The sequence below is a fragment of the Dicentrarchus labrax genome, unplaced genomic scaffold (assembly GCF_905237075.1).
Source record: "Dicentrarchus labrax unplaced genomic scaffold, dlabrax2021, whole genome shotgun sequence".
Taxonomy (NCBI): Eukaryota; Metazoa; Chordata; class Actinopteri; family Moronidae; genus Dicentrarchus; species Dicentrarchus labrax.
In genome coordinates, this window is record NW_026136706.1 from 24,389,881 (window position 1) to 24,413,694 (window position 23,814).

Consider the following 23,814-nt stretch of genomic DNA (forward strand, 5'->3'; position numbering starts at 1 on the left):
CACATCTACCAGGCCTTGGGACTATAAATCCAGGCAGAGTTACAAGGGTTGTAAAGTCAAGCCACATCTCCCTGATTTCAGTGGTGGATGGCTGCGGAGAGGCCAACAGGGATCAGGGGAGTTTCTTTCTCAGCGACTAGCTAGAGACTTGGTCTGTGGGACAGAGTGGTCACACCCAGGTGGTCTGGAGCTCAGGTAGTCTGACAGGTTTCACAAACCCCTGCCATGTCCAAATCATCTTTAGCCTGGTTTGGCTGCAGGCCTGAATCGCTCCCTTTAGGCCTGTAGGACAGAAAGCAGCTTAAATCATACCTGTCCTCTGTGTGTGGTGACCATGGAGGGAGTACTACTGCTGTTTCAAACATGAAATCTATCTATTTAGGGCTTAACCGTATATGAATGTATTTTATAGAGACCTGAAGCTGCAGAGGGAACTGCTGTGTGTACACACTACATCTCTCTCTGCAGTGGAGGATTTATTTGTTTTGAAAGCCCCCTATAAAACCTGAAGCACTGTGAGAAAAAGTCAGACACAGTTTATTTGGGAAATGAAGCGTGTCACTGAATAACACCGTGTTACATCCTACGTACAACAGTGTAAACCCTCTGGTCCACAGCTGGGAGGGGATGGGGAGGGGATGTTTATACACAAACAGTCAAAAATGTCCGTTATGATTCAGGCGATGGTCAGGATGGCTCGCTCCCTCTTCCTCCTCTTCTTCTTCTTGTCCTTCAGTTGGCCTGTGGCGTCGGCAAAGAACATCACGTCCTCCTTGCTCTCGATCTCCCGCTGGAGGAACTGGAGCCCTGCGTTGTTAAAGCCCATCACATCCTGAGACACAGAGAGAGAAGAGGTGGTGAGGACACGGAAAAGAAAAGCCGTGATGAAGACAATAAACTTCTTCCTGAATTCTCTTTTCCACGTTACTCACTCTGATTTCTCGCACTTTGGAGACAGTATTTGTCCGTAGCTCATCGATGACAGACAGCAGCATCTGGTTACTGGAGATCTGACCAAAATGGATTCTTGAGAGAAACAGACAACAGTGTCAGCTCAGCCTGATAATACATCACCAGAACAACAGCAGCTTGCGCACACTGACTATTAGATTTGCTCTCCCACCTCTGGAAAGGCAACAGACGAGCTCAAGATCCTTCTAATTATTCAATAAACAATATTTCTGTCTAATTAAATACTAATGGCTAAAATTGTAAAACTTCAAGCAGCTAAGTCCTGTCTGTCTTTATATGGCTGTTTTTAGAGGCTGCTGTTATTGTTAATATTTAAAGGCCCAGTGTGTAACAATTAGGAGAATCTATTGGCAGAAATTATAATTATTCTATTTTACTATATAATATAGTATTTTGTTTGTGTTGCTAAACCAAAGTCATATTAGTTCCAATATTGAATAGCCAAAGGCAAAAAGGTAGCACACAGATTTTCAGGACTAAGCTGACTAATCTGAATTTCACCCATTTATTGTGGCCATGTCAACAAACAAGGAAGGCAATGGCATTTATATACCGGAGTTGGTAGGTGATAGGGTCACATGATAGTTACCTTCCTATTGTCACATATATATATATATATATATATTCTTAACAATATTACAGTGAATAAAAACAAGTCAAATTGTTAATGCTACAGTTTCACAGTTCTGAGGTTACAGAATATGTCAGTTCTCTGTTTCCATGTTTGAACTTGTTCAGAGGAAGGAATTGTTCTGTGTGTTGTTCAGAACACATCCCTCACACAGTGCTGGCTGTGCATGCAATAACAACTTAGCATTTGGTACATAAAAAATTGCTCCAAAATACCTAGTTAACTTTATGATTTAGCATTTATTTGTAATTTAATTCACATGTTGTTCCTTTTGTTTTTGTCTGACAAGCTACCAGCTGGCTGCAAGATCTGGGAAGTCTTGGCTCATTATTAACTACCAAACACAAAACCCTTTTTCTTTTACCACACACACAGGTAGGGCACTTACTTGAGAAGGAAGAAAAGGCAGCGGCAGACCAGCTCCACCTCCAGGCCCTGTTGGATGTAGCTGTTGAACAACTTCAGCAGCTCAGGGACGTAAGGGAACGGTAAGACCAGCAGAGAAACCTCCAGCTCACTGGTGATCACAACACAAACAAAGGGAAAAGATAAACCCACAGACTGTGTTTGTATGCACAGAGCAGTGCAGACAGAGTCAAACATCATGTGGCTTCGGTCACGCTCGGCTCGCATCTTACCTCGATCTGACCTTCTTTATGACATCTAAAACGTAGCGTGATGGCTGAAAGAGCATCAAAGAGTTAGTTAGCTACAGCTGAAAACAACCTAAAAACAATACAGTTTATTATTCATTAATCGAGTATTCTTCATCACTGTTCTACTTACTGAAACATTCCCAAAGGCCACAAGGATAGGATTGGGTTTTGGTGGAGGAAGCTGCAAAACAACATCAGCCGTTGGTCAAATTTATTTGATAAATAATAAAATGCACAAACAAAAGCATATGTATATATATCAATTAAAAGTTTTATTTATCTGTGGTGTTTTATCAACAACCCAGCAGAGTGTTTATGCCATATTTTTTTTTAAATGGGGAACAAGAGAGGTTGTAAAAAGTAGGATTACTGGATCGGGGCTTTACCTCTTTGCCTGCATTCTCACAAGCATATTTATGCACTTCCAGCTTCCTGTTCTCCTCTTTGTAAAGTTCCAGAGCTTCCATGATTCGCTCCGCCTGCAAAGAAATCACACAACAGCAAGAACATCAACAAAGAGAATAAAACACAAGCACAGATGTATTTTAATGTCAACCTCTAGCTACAACCTCAATCTAAATACTGGCATCCAAAGATCCGAGCAAGATCCAACAAAGCACTGCAAAGAATGATAGTGATGCTACAAGAGGTGAAGTGAACTCACAGCTTTGACCGTCTCAACAGTCTTCTTGCTGGCTGGTGCTGCCTCTCCTTGAGTCTCTCCAGGTACCTGAAGATAAAATGCATCATTTACATCCTTGTAACACAACAGTAGAACTCATTTTGCTCTGATTTAAAGGCTGTATGAAGCTATATCATTCAAATATAGATAATGTCCGGCAAAAAGTATAAAGGGGTCGATGACGAAATTAAAAACTGAGCGCTCACCACAGGCACGTCTCCTTTGGCCATGCTCTCCTCAAACTCTGCTTCTCGCTCCTGTCAATATGAAAAAAGGTCATTTACAGACGCAAAGAAACTGTGTTGTCCAATCGTCAGTGTCGACCCTGTGCTCCACCTCACCATCTCTCGTTCCTCCTCCAGGATGATGGGCTCCCTGGTCCTCTCCCACAGACGCAGGGATTTGTCGTGGGATGCCGACACGAGGTGGTCGCCGTTGGGGCTGATGGCCAGACACCAAACCTCCCGATGATGGCCCTGTAAGGCAGAGAGGAAAGCCAAATGTCAGCCTGGAAGCGTTTAGTCCTTGTTACAGTGCAGCCGAGCAAAAATTCATGATGTATAAAGTCAGTACTGGGCAGGAAGAAAAATGTGTCACCTGCTAACTACCAAGTACCTTCTAAACAATCACTAGTCACACCCTTAAAGTCACAGCTCTCAGTTTTAGCCACTAGAGTCAAGGCTCTAGGTATGATGATGTATGCCCATTGGTCCAAATGTAATTTTGACAATATCAACAACTATTGGATGCATTCCCATCAGATTTGGCGGTCACATACAGGGTCACCTAAGGATCAATCAACTATCAATTTAAAGGGAAAATCTGTTGATCTTCAACCATCTTTGTATGATTACAATGTGGGTAGTATATGCAAATACAATGTTTAACTTCCCTCTATGCTGCTTGCACTCATTTGCCAGCAAAAGTCCACCAGATGACGCAGTTTGCCTCTCTCAATCCGACTGTCCATGGTTCTAGGCTTTTTGTCCACACTACAGATTGTACCTTGGCATTTTTTTGTATACTCGCCTCCATGACCAGTTGGATTGAGAGAGGTAAATAACATAAACTTTTGTCTGCAAATGAGTGAGGACCTCCTCGTACTGGCAACATGGAGGGAAGTTACGTTCATGAATGTTTATTTGCATATACTACCCAAATTGTAAGAATGCAAAGTAACAACATGACCTTCCCTCTATTGATAAAATGTTCTTCACTCGGGACAAAATTCTGTTGTGTAATGGGCATTACATCCTGTTTAACCTCCCTATCAAATGCAAATAATCATGCAGCCACCACCTAGTAAAAGCCTAACAACACAAGTGAACACCCACAAATCTGTAATGGCACCAAATCTAGTTTTGGACTCTGTTTGACAAATCTAGTTTACAACTGACAAATGAGGCGTGGTGGTGTGAGTTGAGGTGTGAATAAACCCTTGGGCTAAGCCAGTCGACCCCAAATATCAAGGGTAAGGAGAAAGAGCGTCACCTCCAGCGTCTGGATGTGCTCAAACTTGTCGGCGTCCCACTGTTTGATCTTCTTATCCTTCCCTGCTGTGAAGAACAGATGAGTCTTGGGGACAAACTGGAGGAACATGACGCTGTAGAGAATAAACAGAGTGAGAGAAGAGAGAGAAAGCCAGCCAAGTTAATTGATAAAATAGAAAATCATTCCAAAGCTAGAAAATAGGCAAGTGTGACAAAAAGAAAAAAGAAAAAAGAAAAGAAAGCTAGATGTAATGGCAGGACAAGAGAGAAAGACACAACAAAAGCTAACAAGCAAGAAATACAGCAAAAAGAATCCAAAGGGGCGGTTGAAAGAAAACTCAACGAACACAGAAAGGCTGACAATAAAATAAACCAGAACAAGAACACCAAGGAAAAAAAGTGAGATGAGGAAACAGATGAGCGGAGAGATGAAAGAGCAGCTGGTGTGAAGTCACAGGGCAGTCTGAGTTAACAAGACATAGATCAGAGACCCTGACCATAACACATGAAGTCAGAGCTGGAAGCTGGACAGCCTAGAAAATGATTTCACCAGCACATATTTGATGAATTTGTTCCAATGAACACATGACTGGTTTGGGTCTGTGTCGCTGGGCGTTACCTGTCGTCGTGAGCAAACATGGAGCGGTGACAGTCGCCGAAGTCCAGACCCCAGATCTTCAGGTTTCTGTCAGCTGAGCCGGTGGCGATGATTGTGTTATCCTGGTAACAGAAAACACAAGATCAGAGTCTGGGAGGCAGGACTGTGGGTCAAGATGAGCTAACTCCAAATCGATTACACAAACTAAACTGTTCAAAGTGGAGACCAACATCAAAACTGAATCATATTCAACACCAACAAGCAATCAACAATCAAAACACCTTCTGTCAAGCTGGGACACGACCATAATGAGTTGGACCTGAAGATCTGGCTGCTATTATAACACTCACTTTCCAGTAGGGCCGTACCCGACTCAGAATTTTGTCAGCTGAATTGTATTTGGCTGTTCAATGTGAAGATTCAGCTTTCCTTTTTTTAAGTTCAACCCCACATTCACCTCCTATATGAGCCTACATCAGTCCCATATTTTACCCATAAGACTCAAGTTATAATGCCTTTCTCCATCATCTGTGACGTGAAAACATCAGATTTACACACAGTCAGAGAAATGTAAAGTTTGTATCCAGCTCATAGTTCAGTTATAAAATCCCAGCACACCACAGAGCGTCTCTGCTGCTGGACTGCTGACAGCGCCGTCAGCCGGCTGTACCACTGCCGCGTTCAAAAGTTGTTTAGCTGACCCCGCTGACGGTCCTCACCGAAGCAGAGAGCATCAGAGCGTACGCTGCCCTGCGTTTCCATCAAAGCTAGTTTTTTGGTTTGTGGTCACTTTGAGACTCGGTTTGTAAGTTTACAGCCTGCCATGCTGTCGCAGCTTGAGAGTACTCACATGGGAGATGTCCAGGCAAAGAACAGGCAGCTTGTGTCCATACAGAGACAAGAAGAACTGAAGCAGAGAGAGGGAGACATGTTTAGTTATCAGGTCGACTGAATCTATTAATGAAGCAATTACACACTGAATATGCTATAGTTATTTTATTTTTTAATGTTGTGCAATGTTATGTATGTATGTGTGATCTACCTTAAGTGTGTCTGTGTAGAAGATCTTCACAGTGCAGTCTAACAGAGAGACAGCCAGCAGTCTGTGGTCAGGAGAAAACTTCACACACAAAACGTCTTCCTCCAATTGCAGAGTCCGTGTGTGTTTCACTGTCAGCCTCCTATATCACACACACACACACACGCACGCACACGCACGCACACAAAATGATGAGTCATGTCTAAGTCTTCTTAACATTTTTGTGCTTAATTAAGCAATTTACAATTGAAAAGTGTTCCATTTAAGATTTACCATCAATAAGACAGAGCAATGTATAATCATTACAGAAAATATGCTGACTTGCTTGTTGCATATTGTACCTGCTTTGAATAAAAAGCAGACTAATAGTAGAAATCATCTAGTCATTAACAAACCATACTAATATTTGAACACTGAACAAGGTGGGGGACTTACTTTTGGGCCGTCCCTTGGTCCTTTATCAGCTCAAACTCCCAGAACTTCACTGTCTTATCTGCACTTCCTGTGACAATCCCCCTCTACAGGAATGACAGACAAACAAATGAAAAAGCACTATTTATGGAAGCTGATTGATACGAAAGAGTAAGAAATAGTAAGAAAAAGAATGCAACTGCAGACAGACAGGGAGTCAGGTTTACCTGGTCTGGGGCGAGGCACAGGGACCACAGGGCTCCATCATGGGCGTCCACAGTCTCCAGGAGGCTTCCTGAGGCCAACTCAAAGATCTGCAGTTTCCCACTCTGGCAGGAAAAACACAAGCACAAAACACTGACTAGATTATTCTAAATACAGGGTTTCTACAGGTTTCAGAAGGTTAAATTTGAACTTTTTAAATAAATAAATGAAGTGAATACAATTCAAGACCTGTTTCACATCCAAATTGGTCTCTTTTTTGAGTTGTTACAGCATCAATACATTTAAAAGTGAGACTGGAAAATGTAACTTTATACAAATAATGTTAACTTCATTAATCCAATCAATTTTCAAGACCTGTCAAAATCATATTTAAGACATTTTAATAAGTTTTAAGGCCTAAAATTCAGATTTAAGTCAAAGTGTCTATATTCGCGCTAGCCACCTTGAATCGGGATAATTCAATTAAAGCAGATACATTATTGACTTTATGTTCAATGAAACTTTTTCTACAAAGAATATCATAGTTTGGCTCCATAAACCTGACATACTTCTACCATAAACCATGTTGCTGAGTGTCTGGGTGAGCAGGTGTGTGCATCCAAATACCTTGGTCCCCAGAATTATCTGTCTGTCTCCAGGCACGAAGAGGGAGCAGAGGGCGTAGTCACAGGCCATGGTGCGAATCACCTGCAGAGTTGACCTGTAAGAGGGGGCGGGACATCATGTTAGATGAGGCCACTCAGTAAGACCTAAAAGACATTGCCAGGACTTGCTGGGACTGAAGCAGTCTCACCTGTTCCAAACTTTGACAGTGTCACCAGAGGCGGAGAGGACGGCCAGGTTGTCCGAGCTGAAGGCCAGCGTGCGGACGTCGGTGCGGTGGCCTCCGAGTGTGAGGCGAGCTGTCTTATTGGCTGTGGGGGTCTTGTCTGAAGTCTTCAGGCTGTAGGTCTCGACAGTATTGTTCTGTAGCAGCAGTGCCACCTTCAGCTCGCCACCAACACATGACAGGCATTCCACCCATCTGAGAGCGGGTGGAGGAGAGGTGTGTGAGGAGTTAGGGGATAAAGATGCAAATAGCGGCTTTCATCAGTGTTTGTAAGTCTGGATGATTGATGGAGCTTTTGAGGGCTTGGTTTCCACACTGACCTGATCTTGGCGGAGGCCTTGATGTTGGTCAGTCTGATGATCTCGTCCTTCAGCGTCCTCTCCACCACCGGCTCTGCTGCCTCCTCGCCTGCATCTTCCTGAGCTCTGCAGCAGGGGGCAGCCATACAACAAGCTTCAGTGCGCTGAACTCAAAAACCCCCACGAGTACTGCATACACACTACAGTGCAGCAGTATTTAAAAGTTGTAGAAGTGGATGCAATGGTAGATAAAGGATGTAAAAGACTGGTATAAAGGTTAGCACTGTTATCAGCAGTAATGTTAACCACCTCTGGTAACAGTAATAATAAGCTTGCAAACTTTCCAAATGAACTCAACCGAAATAACTGCTTCCTTACTTAGCTGCCTTCTTTTTGGCTTTCTTCAACTTCTTTGTCATTTTCCTCTGCACTTCCTCCTCTGACAGCACAGTGAAGAGCTCCAGGATTGAATCATTGCCCTGTTGAAGGGAGAAGAGATATGCATACCATTAATAGCTTAAAACAGCAATATCAATGTGTTTTAAAATCACAAACTCTGATGATATAAACAGAGTGATAAAAACTGACAGCCAGCTGAACGTAGACCAGCACATTCATTCTGCCTGTGCCGGCATGAGAGGAAAGATTAACATTAAGAAAAACAAAAACCAGTTTTCCTTTCATTGTGAATGATATTAAACAATATTTAATTGACAGGTTGTCAGGTTGTTCTCTTATGCTTGTAGACAAAGAAAATGCCAAATATAAGGAGAAACTAAACAAAATGAGCAAATTCAAATAATGCTCAGTGCCTTTTAACAGGCAGTTTTTCCTTGCCCTTGTCACCAAGTGCTTGCTCATGGTGGTACTGTTGGGTCTCTGTAAATAATGTTATAAGGAGTTCGGTCTAGACCTGCTCTATTTTAAAGGGGCCTGAGATAACTGTTGTTATGAATTGGCGCTATACAAATAAAATTGAATTGAATTGAATTAAATCAGTGTGCTATTTTAGCCACTGATTAGGGCCTACAAGATCCAACAGTGCTGGAAAACCCCAAAACTATGGATGAGGTAGGCCTCAGATAGGCCTAAGGCACCACACAAACATCTGAGCTCCTACCTGAGATTGTAAAAGAAAGAGTGCAGAAAAAAGGTGAGCTTTTGCTGTGGCTATGATGTAATTTCCATATCCATAAACTAAAGTATTCACTATATCTCAGTTTATGTTATAAAACTCTTTGTTAAATTCACAGATGGTTCAGGATTCCCGAAGGAACCCCGACATCCTCTGCATTGTTTATTCCATTCATTTTATGGTTACACTCACATGGCAGGCGATGACTCTGGCCTTGTGGTCCGTTGTCATGGAGACAACTCTGTCCCTGGCCTCTCTCAGGATAGTGCCGGCTTTTTTACAACTCAGGATCCGCTGAGAGGGATAGAAAGAGGGAGAGGACAATGTTTAACATCATCAGTGTGAGGAGTAAATACTAAAGGTATATCACGTTCAAAATGACTTTGTTGTTGCATGCTCTGAACGAGTAATGTTGTCTGAAAGTTAACAAGACTTAACAGGACATACAGTCTATTAATGTATGTAATGATACAGGTTTATCTAAAATGGCCTCAAATGAGACATGCATGACATGCATTTCATTACAGTATTTTCTCACAAGAACACATTAATGACTACTCTGGTACCTCTTCCGGACTCTCATCCAGCCCTTCTTCGTTGTCTTCATCGTCGTCATCCTCCAGCAGAGTCTTCCCCTTCTTCACCTTGGGTTCACCCTCAGCTTTCTCCTGAGCAGGATGCAGACAGACAGACAGAGCCTTTACAACAACTCAGGCAGCCTCAGTTTTTCTTTATTTATCCAATGTAAATACACATTTAGGTGCATCATCTTCATCAACGAAGCTGGAATAATTACAACAGGCTACACAAAAGGGATCTTTGTCAACTATGTGACTGTATGCACCATTAGGCTAACACCATAGGCGTATACATGTCACCTTAAGTTCATCCAATTTCATGCTACATGCACACTACATTATGAGACCATATCCAGCAGGTCAGCAGAAACACTGATGTTGACTGCATTCATTATTCATTTCATAATACACATACAGTCTTTATTAGGTTAACTTAGGTTATCCTTTATTAATCCCTGTAGGGACATTCATTTACTGCATTTGACCCATACTAAGTACTAGGAGCAGTGGGCAGCCACAGTGCGGCACCCGAGGGACCAACTCCAGATCTGAGCCAGTGCCTTAGCGGAGGCCCTGGCTGGGGATTTAACCTAACATACATTTCTTTTGGACGGTGGTGGAGGCCCTGCCCCAGCCGCGATTACCTCTAGTAAGTATTTAAACTCTTGTGACTCCCTTGTGATACTTAATCAGACTTTCAAATTCAGCTTTTCTAATATAACATTTCATTATGCACACAAAATTATATGAATACATTGTTTGTATAGTAGAGTTTTTGAAGCACATAAAATAAGTTTCTTTCTATTTAATTCTTTCTTGGTAAAGTTTCTGTAGGTGGTGCTTTATTTGGCCATGATGGCTATCAGTGCTCAAGCTAACTTCCTAGTTTTTCCTCTGTATCTCAGTATACATTGTTTTATTTTTGTCCGTGTGTGTATCATAAAGGGACTGCAAATGCTCATTCCGCTGTACAAACTTGTGTTGTATAATGCTAATATATTTCCTTGATCAGCTTACAGGGAGCAGGAAAGGCTGGCCTGTATTGAGAACAAAGTGCCCAGCTGTGTTCTTCCTCACCTCCTGCAGGTAGCTGATGTCCCAGGCTCGGAGTTCACTGTCTGCTGAGCCTGTTAACAGCCTGTACTCCTGGTTCAACAGCACCATGCTCCACACCTAACACACACACACACACACACACAGACGGAGGAAAATAAACACTGTCAGATAGATTCATTTCATTCATCCGGATAGAACAATGTCAAGTTGAATGAAATATTAACAATTAAAATTTAAATATTTGTTTGTAGAAATGTTAAAGTTATATTGCTGACGTCCACCAAATTAAACCAGTAAATATGCACGGAACCATGAACCTATAGCTTTACAAGCTCTTGAGATAGAGTACAAGGTCTTCTTCTTTCTCAAAGAGCAGTCACAGTGATCTAATTATGAGCCTCCATTCAGTTAAATGAATTGAGCCCTGTCTCCCTTGTCTACTGCCAACTACTGTTGTGATACAATCAAATTACCTTTTCAGACAAAACTCTGGAGACTGAAACTACATTAACTCTGCTTTGGAAAACTGAATTGAAAAATCAAATGCATATAAATCAAGGCGAGTGAGAATCGAAAGCGTGTGAGTTCTCCGAGCACACTGGTTATGTTTACATGTGTTTAGAAACCTGGAGCTTTCCCTTCAAACTCTCATTCAGCTAATCTGACTCTTGAGCTGTGTACTTAAGTTACCCCTCCTCAATTCAATTCAATTCAATTTAATTTGTATAGCACCAATTCATAACAGAAGTTATCTCAGGACACTTTTCAAATAGAGCAGGCCTAGGCGGAACTCCTTATAACATTATTTACAGAGACCCAACAGTACCACCATGAGCAAGCACTTGGTGACGGCGGCAAGGAAAAACTTCCTTTTAAGAGTCAGAAACATAGGACAGACCCTTCGGCTCTAGATGGGTGGTCGTCTGCCTCGACCAGTTGGGGTGAATCTGTGCATCCCTTTAGTTTGTGTTAATGTCTGCGGAGTAAGAAGCCCCTCACCTCACTGCGATGGCCCACCATGGTCTTGAAGCAGTGCTGTGTGTCCAGGTCCCACCACTTCACAAAACTGTCCTTGGAGCTGTACAGCAGCACACACACAGATACACACACATTGTATTAGTTTTGAACAGTGTTAAGCCTAGGAGGGTGTTTTTAGTGTTACTAAAGGTTATTGGCTTAAAAACAACAATTCAAATACCACATCAAACATTATATTACATTTAAGATTATGTCATCTTTAAAGCACTAATCATTATCACACCCACATGCAGGTTCATAAGGCTTAAAGTCACATTAACACACATTTATTGTAAATACTAAGTAACAGCATGCTTATATTTGTGAGGTGACAACATATGGGGAATTTCATAATTCCAAATTAATCTAAAATTAATAGGAAAATAGAAATGTGCTACTTTGCCAAAAGTGAATGAGGTCAAAGAGACAGATGGTGTTAAAATCACAGCCCTGAAACTCTGCTGGGAGAGTTCCCTCAAGCTCTCAATTGCATCTGTCAATATGAAGTATGCCGTCAGATTACTGTCATTTGTTGCGAGTGTGATAAAACGTGCTCATTATATTATTATATTAGAATTGTCATTAGATTATGTTATTTCACACATGCGGATATAAACTGCTACTCGTACAACACGTGTCATCGCGCGTAAAGTCCAGCAACTGAGAGTTGTACAGGCAGCTGCGAGCCAGGTGGTGGGCTCTACAATAATAGCTGGAATTTATTTGTTATGAAACAGTATAGGAGATTTTAGAGGCAGAAATCTCAACACACAGTGAAGGTTAAGTCACTGGGATTAAGAAGGAGCTTCATAAAGCTCTGCAGATACATCACACTAGAGGTCAAACCCCATGACCCAACCCGGGACCCGTATGGGTTTCGGATCCACGCTTTGTGAGGTCTTAGACATGTTGAGCTACGAGACATTTTTATAAAAATTAATTAATAATTAGTATCTTTGTGTACAGTTTGCTCGATAGATAAATTTAAAATAAGCTGGACCTGACCACTGCCGGCCAAATGTTTTGACTCTTCTGTGTTCTACATTTTATCAGTACATTAGCTACCAGCATCAGGTGAAAGGTGTGTTACCTGGTGACCAGGAGGTTCTTGTCTTTGAGGAACAAGGCCTGTGTGATGATGTCTTTATGGCCTCTCAGCCTGTACAGCCCACACTCGTTGATGATGTCCCACACGATCACCTCTGTGTCCTGAAGGGGGGGTGGTAACATGCTTAACACACGCTATAACAAACAGACAAAAGGCCAGTACGCAAAATCCAAGCTGGAATTTGATTGATTTGATTAAGTCTGGACACAAACAAGGTCCGTCAGCCACATAAAACCCAACTGATCGTCTACTGATTGTGACATCAGTATCTTGATCCCAAAGGCTGCTGTCTCCTCGACACTCCGTCTCCATGTACAATTTTAAAAGCATGTAAAAGATCAAACCACAAATACAAAGAAAAACCCGGCTGCCTTACCTTGGAACCAGTGACGAGCCGAGCTCCGAGCCTGTCGTAGTGTATGACGCTGACAGCAGACTTGTGGCCATTGAAGGAGACATTGCTCTCGCCATTCATCAAGCTAAAGATTCGCACGGCGCCATCCTCGTAACCCACGGCGATGTGGATGCCATCGGGTGAGGGGCAGAGGAAGGTCACCTCGTGTTTCTGGCCCTGCAGGATCAGGACCTAGACAGACAGACAGACAGACAGACAGACGCTGGATGAAATCTGGATAAGATCTGAGTTGGAAGAAGTTCCTGAAGTAGTGGGAGCCCTGGATCTGTCCTCCACTACCGCTGTCATATTATTGCTCACCTTCTCTCCTTTTCGGACATCCCAGATGAACACGTGCTCACATGCAGCCACAGCAACATAGCGGCCCCTCTCTCCCCCTCGGAGGGTCACATATGCGATGTTGGCTTTTTGGCTGCCGATTACTCCAAACACTGCACTGGAGACGTAGCGCAGGTACTGCTTGGTCAACCCCATGACCGGCGGCCTAACGTGGCGATGAATCCTGTTTCACAAAAACAAAGGAGAGACTTTGATTGATCCCACTATTCACGAAACAGAAAAATAAAACACTGTAGTATACCTGAACTACTCCCACAGGAATCTATAGTATGTCTGAGGCAAATCATATACTTCATTCTACTTTATGTGTCCTTAGAGACTCGACAAACCGATTGTGTTATCTGTTGTTGTGGATTTCTTACTGGTTTTTTTTCTCTATCCACTTTGCTGCTGCAACATTGGAAGTTCCCCGTTGTGGGACAAATAAAGGAATATCTTATCTTATCTTATCTTACAAAACAAATATATCCTGAAATATTTGGTAAACTATATGTATTATTTAAGGCCAGTCCGGTCAGGTTTTTCCACAGCAACCTGTGAGGGGGAGGGCGCACTGTCATCTTGAGATAGGGACGGGCCTTTACCCATCTGTGTCCATAAAACTGGAAGCACATTATTGTCTACAATATCTCTGTATGCTGTAGCAGAAAGATTTCCCTCACTGGAACTCAGGGGTCTAGACTCAACTCAACTTTATTTCCACAACCTTTCATAACAACATGCAGCCCAAAGTGCTTCACATAGCAAAACTGAAACACATAAATAATAATAAAAAAATAAACGACGATGAATACAATTTTGCATATCTAAAAATAAACACAAAAGAAACTATTTTTTTAAAATCAATAAAAAAAAAAAATACTGCCAAAAGCCAATGACTAAAACCTAAAAAAGTAAAGCGTTAACATTAGACCACTTATTTATCAGATATTTTATGAAGCATGTTTCAGTGCAGAGTTGTATTCTAATCAGTAATGTGTTTATGTTATAAATATAAACTGATATCTGTGACATATATTTACTGAGAACCGAACAAATAATTAAACACCTCCCATCGTACAAGCGTAAGGCACTAAAGATACAAGGACACTATTAATGTGATAAAGTATATACAATGTGTCTGTGGTGTCACTTTAATGTCACTGCAGGTGTCCTGCTAATCCTTCAACATCTGGATTTTAAATAAGTTTAAATCGACCAACTCAAGGGTTCCTTCAGTGCACTTCTAGCTAGGTATAGCACGCTAGTGTACATAGTTAGAGGAGCGTTTGTTTTGTTGCAGTACATTACCCGCGTGGTCGGGGTGAAGAGCTTATGGCACATGAATGAACGCAATACGCGGCAAACACCGCCCGCCCAGCAAACCCCCTACCCAACGAATCGAGTACACCTAACCACCACACACCGGTTGTCCCTGAACCCACGTGGTGAAGTTCCTGCCTGAATGTAGCTCATTAAACCTGATGTAAAGTACATTTGTGTCTGCGTGTGTGTTACTCTAAGTGAACATTTGTTTCCTCAACGCGACGCACTCACAGTTCGCTTGTTTCTGCTCTTACCTCTGAAGAGTGGCTGCTAGCTCCGCTCGTGTTGTGCTCCCTGCGCTGCTGATCCAGACTCTGTAATCGATCCCACATCGATACGAAGACCTTGTTGTCACCATGCGCCACTAAAGGTGGTCCGTAAAGGTGTACTATAGTGTTAGAACAAAGTACTCAGTAGCAGTGGTGAAACATAACTGTGTGTGGCAAGAGAGGCTGCTGTGTTTGTTTGTTTGTTCTCTTTGCTCGGTCGTTTTCTTTCTGTTGCTTCTGTCTGCGCTCCCATGAGAAGCACGACACACTTCACCACCTCTTCAGGTTCTTGGAAAACAAATTCAAAAATGATACTAACAATTGATTGAAAACAACCGTCCTGTGGCCCGACGGGTGTGGGTCACCGTCAGTGGGTCACCGTCAGTGGGTCTGCGCTTTACAATATACAGCGACTTCTTCTCACAGGTCCCTAAGCAACCACAGCGGAAGTGTTTTTCGATTATTAGTCAGCTGATTAGGAGCTGGAGAACAGATGCGTCAATGTCAGCAGAAACAACAGGGACAACACCGGAAGTTCAACGGATGCCCCATACAAAATAAAAGCGTGAAAAAAAAAAAAAAACACTGCAAAAGTGCCCTCTTGGATGCCCTTATAGTAGATACAACATAATAAAGTGCCCTCCAGGGTGCCCTTCCAGTGGAGAAAATGTGATTAAGTCCCCTCCAGGGTGCTAACCCCATAAATGCACCATAAAGCATCTACTTGTTGGTGCCCTTTTTATTTAGTTTTTTTGTCCCAGCCCCTCAAACAGTTTGAGTCTGCCACTGAGTTTGGAAGCTAATCATGGCTAATCATAACTGAAAACGGACCTTTCTGTTAAGTTGGAAATATATTGTCTTCAGAATATTTATTTCTTAAAGTATTTTATAAGTCTTAAAACATGTCTGGACGGGATTTTAATAACTTTCCAGGTGGGAGGTCTCCATCCTTTCAGGTATTGTGAGTCATTCCTATCCATCAGCTCACTAGTATGCTTTACTTTATTAAACCAAATGTTACTCATTTCCTATTTCACGCTGTATAAATAATGGGGAATCAAGTTTGCGTTTCTAAAACTTATTTTGAAAGTCCTAACACCGGATGCTGTCATCCTAACTGTCGCCACCTTGACGGTGCAGCAAGCAGCATCTAGCATTCTGGCTAAATGTGTAAACCTGGTTAACTTCCTTTTTGACTACTTTTGCGATTACTTTACTCGCTACTATGAGCACTCAGAGGAACGACAACACCTCCTGAGTCTATAAACTGTCGTGTCAAGATTAATTGGTTATTCTTGATTTATTTTGGCGTGGACATCACCTCTGCCTGGAGGAAATACTACTGGCTAGGTAGGTGACTGCTCAGTTTGGGGTTGAGAGGGACACTGGCCGGCCAAAATGCAGTCTTCGTCGATTTATAAAGAAAGTATTCCTCGTCGGGGCTGCCATTACTATATTTAGGAGGTTAAAGGAGTTCAGTTATCAGGTGGAAATTATTTTTTTATTTTATTTTTTGACAGTAGCGTGGCTGTTTCTGAGGACAAATGCTGCCTCTTTACTTTCTCACTAGCTCCTGTGTTTTGGGTAATTTAATGATGTGCAGCTGTGTCAGTGACAAAGAGGCGAATAACTCTCAGTCAGTCGCTGGGGTCATACAGCAACCTGTATAAGCAAAAATAAGGTATATTTATTTAGGAAAGCAGCGTGTTTTCCTCTTCTTAAACACAGACTGTCTGTGTGTGTGTGTGTGTGTGTGTGTGTATATATATATATATATATATATATATATACGAGTTTGTGTTTATATATTAATACTGTTGATTCATCTGTAGATTATTCCCTTTTAAAATGACCTTAGGCTCAATGATGTGAAGCAGAGAAAGGCAGGAAATCATGACATTTGAGGTCACATTTTACTACTGGGAGTAGTAAATGTCTTTTTTTGCTTGATTGATTTAAACAATTCAGGATTTATCACATTAGCTCTTTGGGTTCAGGTCTTTAAGTTTAGATCTTAAATAATGAATTAACAACTTTAAAAGTAACAGTTTCAATAAGTTTTCTTCAGCCCTACTGTGTATTTTTTAAATTTATTTCTTACACCCCCAAAAATCAAGAAGGCATCGGGGCTCCTTATGAAGCTTAGTGGGGGTCCCGACCTCCAGGTTGGGAACCACTGACCTAACTGATTAATTGTTGCAACAGGCAGTCTAAAACCCACAGATGGTCCATTTACAATGACATGGCAGAGAGAAGATCAGCAAATTCTCTGTCGATTGTGTGAGCATTATACTAAAAGAACAGATTGTCACATAGCTCACATACACTGTGAATGTGTTTCTGATTCCTGAGCTCCGTTCTGCTAATGAACAGGTTGGGATCTCGAGTTAAGGGTGAGCATCACCACATTATTGAACAGAGAGAAGGCTGTCATGCATCTGCTCTAATCTGTTGATAATGTTATTACATGCAGGTTTTCTAGGAAGTTTGCTGCTTGAAATCAGTTGAGGTTTAAGTGGCTGCAGTCAGACTGATGGGACTTCAATAAGTAGCTGTACTGACGTTCTCAGGTTGATCACACTGAATTTGCTGTTAACCAGTATTTCGTGCCGATCTGTGGCAGATTGAATACTAGCGTGAAATTGATCCAGTGTTCCTTTCAAATTTTCTTCTTGTCAAAGTAGGTGTGTGTGTGTGTGTGTGTGTGTGTGTGTGTGTGTGTGTGTGCGGGTAACAGCATTTTAAAACTCACCCGAAAACAAACTAATGAATGAAAAAGTCTCAACTGTTGTGTAGACATGACACATGGTGTCATTTAAGGGAAGAATCTAGAGATGAAGTGACAGACACAAACTTGATCTGACTGTTAGTCAGACAAAATATTTTTCTGGGATGTTCTGGCATTTTATAGGCAAAACAACTACTTGAAAAGTAATCTGTAGATGAACTGAATATGACTATAGCCAGTAACTAATTATTTAAGGTGTATTTTTTGTTTTCCTGTGGATACCCGCCTACTGCATGTTGAGATAGTTCTAGCAAACACAATTCAATAGTTCAAATGCACAAAATGTTTCAGCAATCTCAAATAGCAAGGGCTTCCTTCCAGAGCTGATATGTTACACCAACCTGCAACAATCCATCCGTTGAGAGGCCGCAGGAAAGAGACCAGAATGCAATGTAGCAACAAGGCAGGTTGCAATCTGAGTTAGGGTCTGGGAAAAGTGGGAAATCATGAAGTGAAGTTTATTAGACAGTGCGAGCTGAGGGGGAAGGGAGTGAAATTCAACTCCTCTTCACTAAATCTAAGTGAAAGAACTGAACATTGAAGTGAAGTAGGTACAGTTTCAGTGGGGCCTGACACTGACACTCACTTTCATTATCGATTTTAATCTGAAAACAAATCGCAGTGTTAGAGGAACTGGAACCAGCAAGTGGTTGTAGTTTTTGCTTAATGAATGACATGAAAGATTAATGGATCAAATTATAGAGTTAAAACTATTAATTGCTTAATTCATTAATTGATCGACAGAAGATTAATATATGTAATCTGCTTTTCTTTGCCGTCTATAATCTTTCTGTGTTTTGAATTTAAAACAAAGTATTTGAAGACATCACTCTGGCCTCGAGATATAACTACTCTGACAGTTTATAGACGAAATTATTACTCGGCTAACAGATAATGACAATAGAATAATAATAGGTGCAGCCTTAATCAATTATCTGTTATCAAAATTGTCGCTGCAAACCTCTATCATTATTAATAATAATAATAATAATAATAATTTAATAGTTGACAACTAATCGACTAATCATTGCAGCTCTAATCACAGCTGAAGTGAGCAGCACCGACTGATATGAAAGCCCTTTGAGGCAGATATCTGATTTTTGAATTCAGGCTTTATAAATAAAGTTGACTTAAGGTCTAATGCTGCTCCCTCACTCTTCTGCTTGCAGCGCGCCTGCTCGGAGCTCCAGTGTCAGCCTGTAGTGCCAGAGGGGATGGATCCTCTGGGTGCTCGCTCCCAGTTCGTGGACATCCAGACCCTCCCCACGTGGCAGCAGCAGCTGGACGAGGATGGCGAGGAGACGCCGCTGGAGCAGAGCGACAGCCTGCTTAGCCAGCAGGCCTTCCCCTCACCCTTCCCCTTCAGACCAGACATCAACCGCAAGATCATCCTCTTGTGAGTCACGTATATTTCTTCACATTTTCTCCTCTATTTAGATTGTCAGCTTTTTAAGAGCTTTCTATGTCAGCCTCGGTTTCAGTTTACCTGAATTTTTGGAAAGGATAGACAAAAGGAGATCTTCTCCACCAGTAGAGGATCATATAATCTTTTAAATGAAGATACATCATATTAGTAATCAAAACTTGAGTTATAATGTTTTGGCATAAACGGATCAAAACATCTGGGTTTCTGCTTTTGCTCAGAAAAATATTGCAGATATTATAGTTCTTTGCATATTTCTACATTTATTCAATCATTATATGAATAAAACCTTTATTATTTTATTATATTATTTATTATTACCTATTGAGATTAAAATCTCTTTTACAGGTGAGACCTAGCCTAGACAGGGTCAAAGATATTCTGATGTGTTTTCATGACAAACGGTTTCCCTCTCCCACGGTTCTCCTGTGGTTGGTCTCTCTGCTGAAAGCTGCTAGCCAAAGATGAATTTTATTACTGTGTGTGTGTGTGTGTGTGTGTGTGTGTGTGTGTGTGTGTGTGTGTGTGTGTGTGTGTGTGTGTGTGTGTGTGTGTGTGTGTGTGTGTGTGTGTGTGTGTGTGTGTGTGTGTGTGTGTGAATTTAAATGGCGTTTGAGAGGCTTGCCCAATAGTAATTCTTCATCACCATAATTAATTACATTTGTTCTGTTGTGTGTTAATTTTTTGGCCTTTTTTTATTTAAAGCTCCATCTCGTAGAATAATGGGATCCTGTGTGATCTGGCTTTAGTCCTGTTGGCACTGATACCATCAGAGTTAAACCCCTGCAGTTTACATTCTTCAGATGTTCATGCGGTCACCCTTTTATAATGTGAATTTAATGTATGAACAAACTAATCACACATCATAATCACTGGAAAATGAGATTTGCACCCATCATGCTCTTCACATGTGTGTGACATGGCCAATCACTGACAACAGTGGGCATTGTTCCTTTTGGGCAGAAAGTGAAGATCCTTCCAAACCAAATCTCTTCTGGAGTTTTTATTTGTTTTTTTCTGGCGTCAGATATCCATCCAGCTGTCCCTCTGGGGTAGAATAATGACAGATGCTGCAACGTGTCTCACAAATGATTGTGACCGTTTCATGGTCACAGGAAGATCCATGAAACTGTGACTCTTGAACTTCATATTGCTTTCTCTTATATAACTGCAATTAAGGAGATTCTGAAGTTGTACTTTTTGGAAATTGCTGTGAATGATTGGATTGAAGCGTGTTGTAGAGCTTGTGGTGACTGAAGCGTGACGTTTCAGTGAAGTGAGAAAAGCCCTAAATCCTCCTTTCATACAGAGTAAAGAATTAGATTTTCCAGTTCCTGTGCCTATTGCCTATTGTTTACATGCTCTTTTAAATACATCTGTACTTCCATTAAAACATAAATATATTTTTAGCCCATTTATATTAGATTTTGATTTCTGTCTATGAAATGTTGGTTTATGGTATCAGTGCAGCGTGTTCCTTTTTATAAATGCTTGCTTTGTACTTTAAACAGTGAATCATGTGATTCCATTGAATTCAGCCTACTGTTTGGAGAAGATTAATTTACTCTGTTATTAAATGATCCACTGATTAGCCTGAATTTGTCTTCTGTTTGTTATACTTTATCAAATTGCTGTCTCAGTAGACTATTGATAGATTCAGAGTGGATCCATGCTGAAACCAGTCAAATATCACATTCAATCTGACCTTTAGACTACAGGTTTTTTGGTTTTTGTTTTTTGCACTCTGTTAACACTGCAGCTCCAAAGTCTTCCAAATCCTCATCCGATGCATTCAGCATACAGGTAGCTTGTATGGAAGATTGAGGTAGACTTAGGCTTAGTTAGGAACAGAAATATTGTAAATAAACCTCCATAATTTTGACTTTTTTCTGCGAAATGAAGACAGACACAAGCAGGGGAAGCAGTGTTTATTTTTGCTCTAGGCATGCGTGTGTTTTTGGTCATTACTGGCAGTTAATAGTAGTATTAGATGTGTCTTACGTCCTACACATTCATCAGGTATTAGTAGCAGTTTTGTTTCTGCGATGTGAACGCTGCCTGTGTCTCTCCACGTGCTCCCCCAGACCAGTTCAGAGTCCAGATCACCTTGTAAATCCTCTTTGTGGAGAAACACATGACCATCCGCAGCCCGACTTGGCAGTGGCTTCTCTGTAAAAGCCCTGTTGTTTCAGCAGCCCTCCCGTGCTTCGTCATCAGGAGCAAGCGCATTCCTGCTGCACTAACATGACCAGAGCTCCAAGGAGAATTGACCCACAAGCAGTGGTATCTTTTTTTTTTTTTTTTTTTAGCTTGTGACCAATATTAATAGAATTTCATTTTTTTCCTGGTAATAATTTTCAACCTGTTTATCCAAGAGGATGATGGTAGAAAGCTGACACAGAATGGAGATACCATCTCCTATACTGTCTATTGCATACTAATTTCCATGGAAGCCAACCAAATTGTTACAGACACGACGTGCATTTTTATTCGTCATTATAGGATGAAATGAAACAAGAGGCTGTTATTGTTTTCCAATAAAATATGCCTCTCATAATACTGCACCAAGTAAAAAAATGTGTCTATTTCACACCTAGTTGCTTTCTGTCTTTTAAACTTGTCAGACAGTCAATAATACTAAATCAAATTGTCCCCTCTAATACAAATCATATCTAAACAAAATGCAGGCATTTAAGAAGGCTTATTTTCAGTTTATTCATTCTACAGCGAATGTGGCTGGTTGAACAGATGAGTTTTTGTATGAGCATTTCAAAATCCATGTCTTATTTTCCCTGCAGAATTTTCAGTGGAAGGTCTTTGAGGAAATGGATGCTAATAATGATGGAATAGAAACATTTTTGCGATGCCAATTTATTAAATTTATACAAATGATTAATTGTATTATTAAATTACTATATTATTATAACAATTCCAGTTTGACTGTGTCCACTGCCACACCACCAAAGTTACTTCCCTTTTTTGGAACCAACTCAACACAGCAGAACTGGCAGCAGTAGCTGTAGTCATGACAAAAATATGCCAACGTGTCACAATGTTTATCACATTAAAAATGATGCCACTACTGTCATGAACAATTATATGGCACACCCAAAAGTGTGACTCAGACTACTCACTACTTACTCGTTGCCATTTTGCTCCACTAGGAACATTTGTAACCTATATATTTAGACAGATGAAGATAAGACTCAGTAAAACGGGTTCTGAAAGGCTGCGACTGCCAACAAGATCTGTTTCTCAGTAAGAGTGACTCATTTTTATTAACCTAAGAGGGATGATGTAAAAAAAACGTTTCTGGAGGCTGAATTTGTCCTGTGACCAAATGCTTTCAACACATGGCGCTCAAGTAGTTCCTCATTGTCCTTTCCAAACAAACCCTGGAGGTCCTCAGAATGAAGAAATGACTTTTCTGAAGCAAGTAAAATAAGCATTTTACTTTAGCTCAATAGTGAAATATTCAAGCTTATTTGGATTAATGTGTGCAGACTAATGGTTGTGTGTGTGTGTGTGCGCTCACACAATAACTGTTCCAGTGTTTTGAGAAGGTTAAATGTGAATGAACTTTCTACTTATTTGTGTGAATTCAACAAATTTACACATTAATTACTAGAGAAAAATTGAATAAAGCCATTTATTGTGGACCTGCAGACAAAATGGTGTCTGGGATTTTGTATGAAATAAAATCTAAAAGTTTTGTTGCCAATTCTATATCCAGATAACTCATGCACATATAAATTTTAATAAAGTCACTCTTTCTTCCTTTCCACAACAGCGCTGGTGATGTGGCGCTGCTGAACTGCACCTCTATCGTGAACACCAGCAACGAGTCGCTGAATGACAAAAACCCAGTGTCTGACAGCATCCATCAGCTAGCAGGGCCTGAGCTGCGAGACGAGCTTCTTAAACTCAAAGGTAGTCGAGGGGGAAAGAACTGGAAAGATGAAAACGAAAAGTTTGATTTTGAGACTTCCTGCTCAGTGATGCTGTGGGCCAGGCACATGATGATCAGCTGAACTAGAAAAAAAAAAAGCGGGGTCCTAACTGCAATCGCTCCTCTTTTAGAAAGGCTCCACAGCTGCTGAATTGAAATGTTTCTAAAACCTCAATGATACATATTGTTTTTGGAAGAGTCTACATCATACTGAAAAGAAATAAGATTGTGTTTTGTTGGTGATTGAAGAATTGTCACATATGGCACAACTTCCTTTTTATTTCTGAAACTTTCAACCACATCCTTAGGTCATGTGATTACAAGTAATCTCCATAAGAGATTATCCACTCTACTAAGTATTTTATTTTGTTATATTTGTATAATGCAAATATCTCAAGCACTCAAACTGAAAATATCTGCATGGGTGGATAGCAGATACATTCTTGTAATATGAATAGCTTGAACCTTTTTAAAAGCCTTGAATCCATACTTGAAATTTCAAATTTGTAAAGATTTTTGCACATGCAACAGTTGTTGTCATTTGGCCTTTAAAATCATAAAAAAAATTTCCCCAATCAACTTCATATTAAATGGCAAATT

General features: G+C 40.9%; 2 protein-coding genes across 2 annotated transcripts in view; one reads left to right on the plus strand and one right to left on the minus strand.

The window, feature by feature from the left end:
* Window positions 1–516: 516 nt before the first annotated feature.
* wdr3 (WD repeat domain 3) lies at window positions 517–15,523 on the minus strand. Its single transcript, XM_051403587.1, has 27 exons — window positions 15,040–15,523; window positions 13,442–13,643; window positions 13,103–13,312; window positions 12,709–12,827; window positions 11,601–11,679; window positions 10,623–10,718; window positions 9,534–9,635; window positions 9,160–9,261; window positions 8,211–8,311; window positions 7,854–7,958; window positions 7,498–7,728; window positions 7,311–7,404; window positions 6,707–6,808; window positions 6,504–6,586; window positions 6,072–6,210; window positions 5,880–5,936; window positions 5,051–5,151; window positions 4,433–4,544; window positions 3,283–3,417; window positions 3,148–3,198; window positions 2,924–2,989; window positions 2,646–2,738; window positions 2,390–2,440; window positions 2,242–2,285; window positions 1,992–2,120; window positions 933–1,026; window positions 517–832 (listed from the first exon to the last, which is right to left on the minus strand). The coding sequence occupies exons 1-27, from the start codon at window positions 15,141–15,143 to the stop codon at window positions 677–679; spliced, it is 2,958 nt and encodes a 985-aa protein (XP_051259547.1). The 5' UTR covers window positions 15,144–15,523; the 3' UTR covers window positions 517–676.
* Window positions 15,524–16,160: 637 nt separating this feature from the next.
* The window catches only part of gdap2 (ganglioside induced differentiation associated protein 2), a 34,511-nt gene continuing 26,857 nt past the window's right edge, over window positions 16,161–23,814 (plus strand). Inside the window, exons 1-3 of the mRNA XM_051403627.1 lie at window positions 16,161–16,404; window positions 19,012–19,238; window positions 23,056–23,195. Coding sequence (XP_051259587.1) covers window positions 19,057–19,238; window positions 23,056–23,195 — 322 coding nt within the window. The 5' untranslated portion in view covers window positions 16,161–16,404; window positions 19,012–19,056. The remainder of the gene's footprint in view (window positions 16,405–19,011; window positions 19,239–23,055; window positions 23,196–23,814) is intronic.

Coding starts and splice junctions, on each gene's coding strand:
- wdr3 (XM_051403587.1), bottom strand. CDS start 15,143: ATGGTGACAACAAGGTCTTCGTATCGATGTGGGATCGATTACAGAGTC. Junction 5,152..5,879: donor TTTGCCTGGACATCTCCCAT/GTGAGTACTCTC, acceptor TTCTGTTACCAG/GATAACACAATCATCGCCAC. Junction 4,545..5,050: donor ATGTTTGCTCACGACGACAG/GTAACGCCCAGC, acceptor TATTCTCTACAG/CGTCATGTTCCTCCAGTTTG.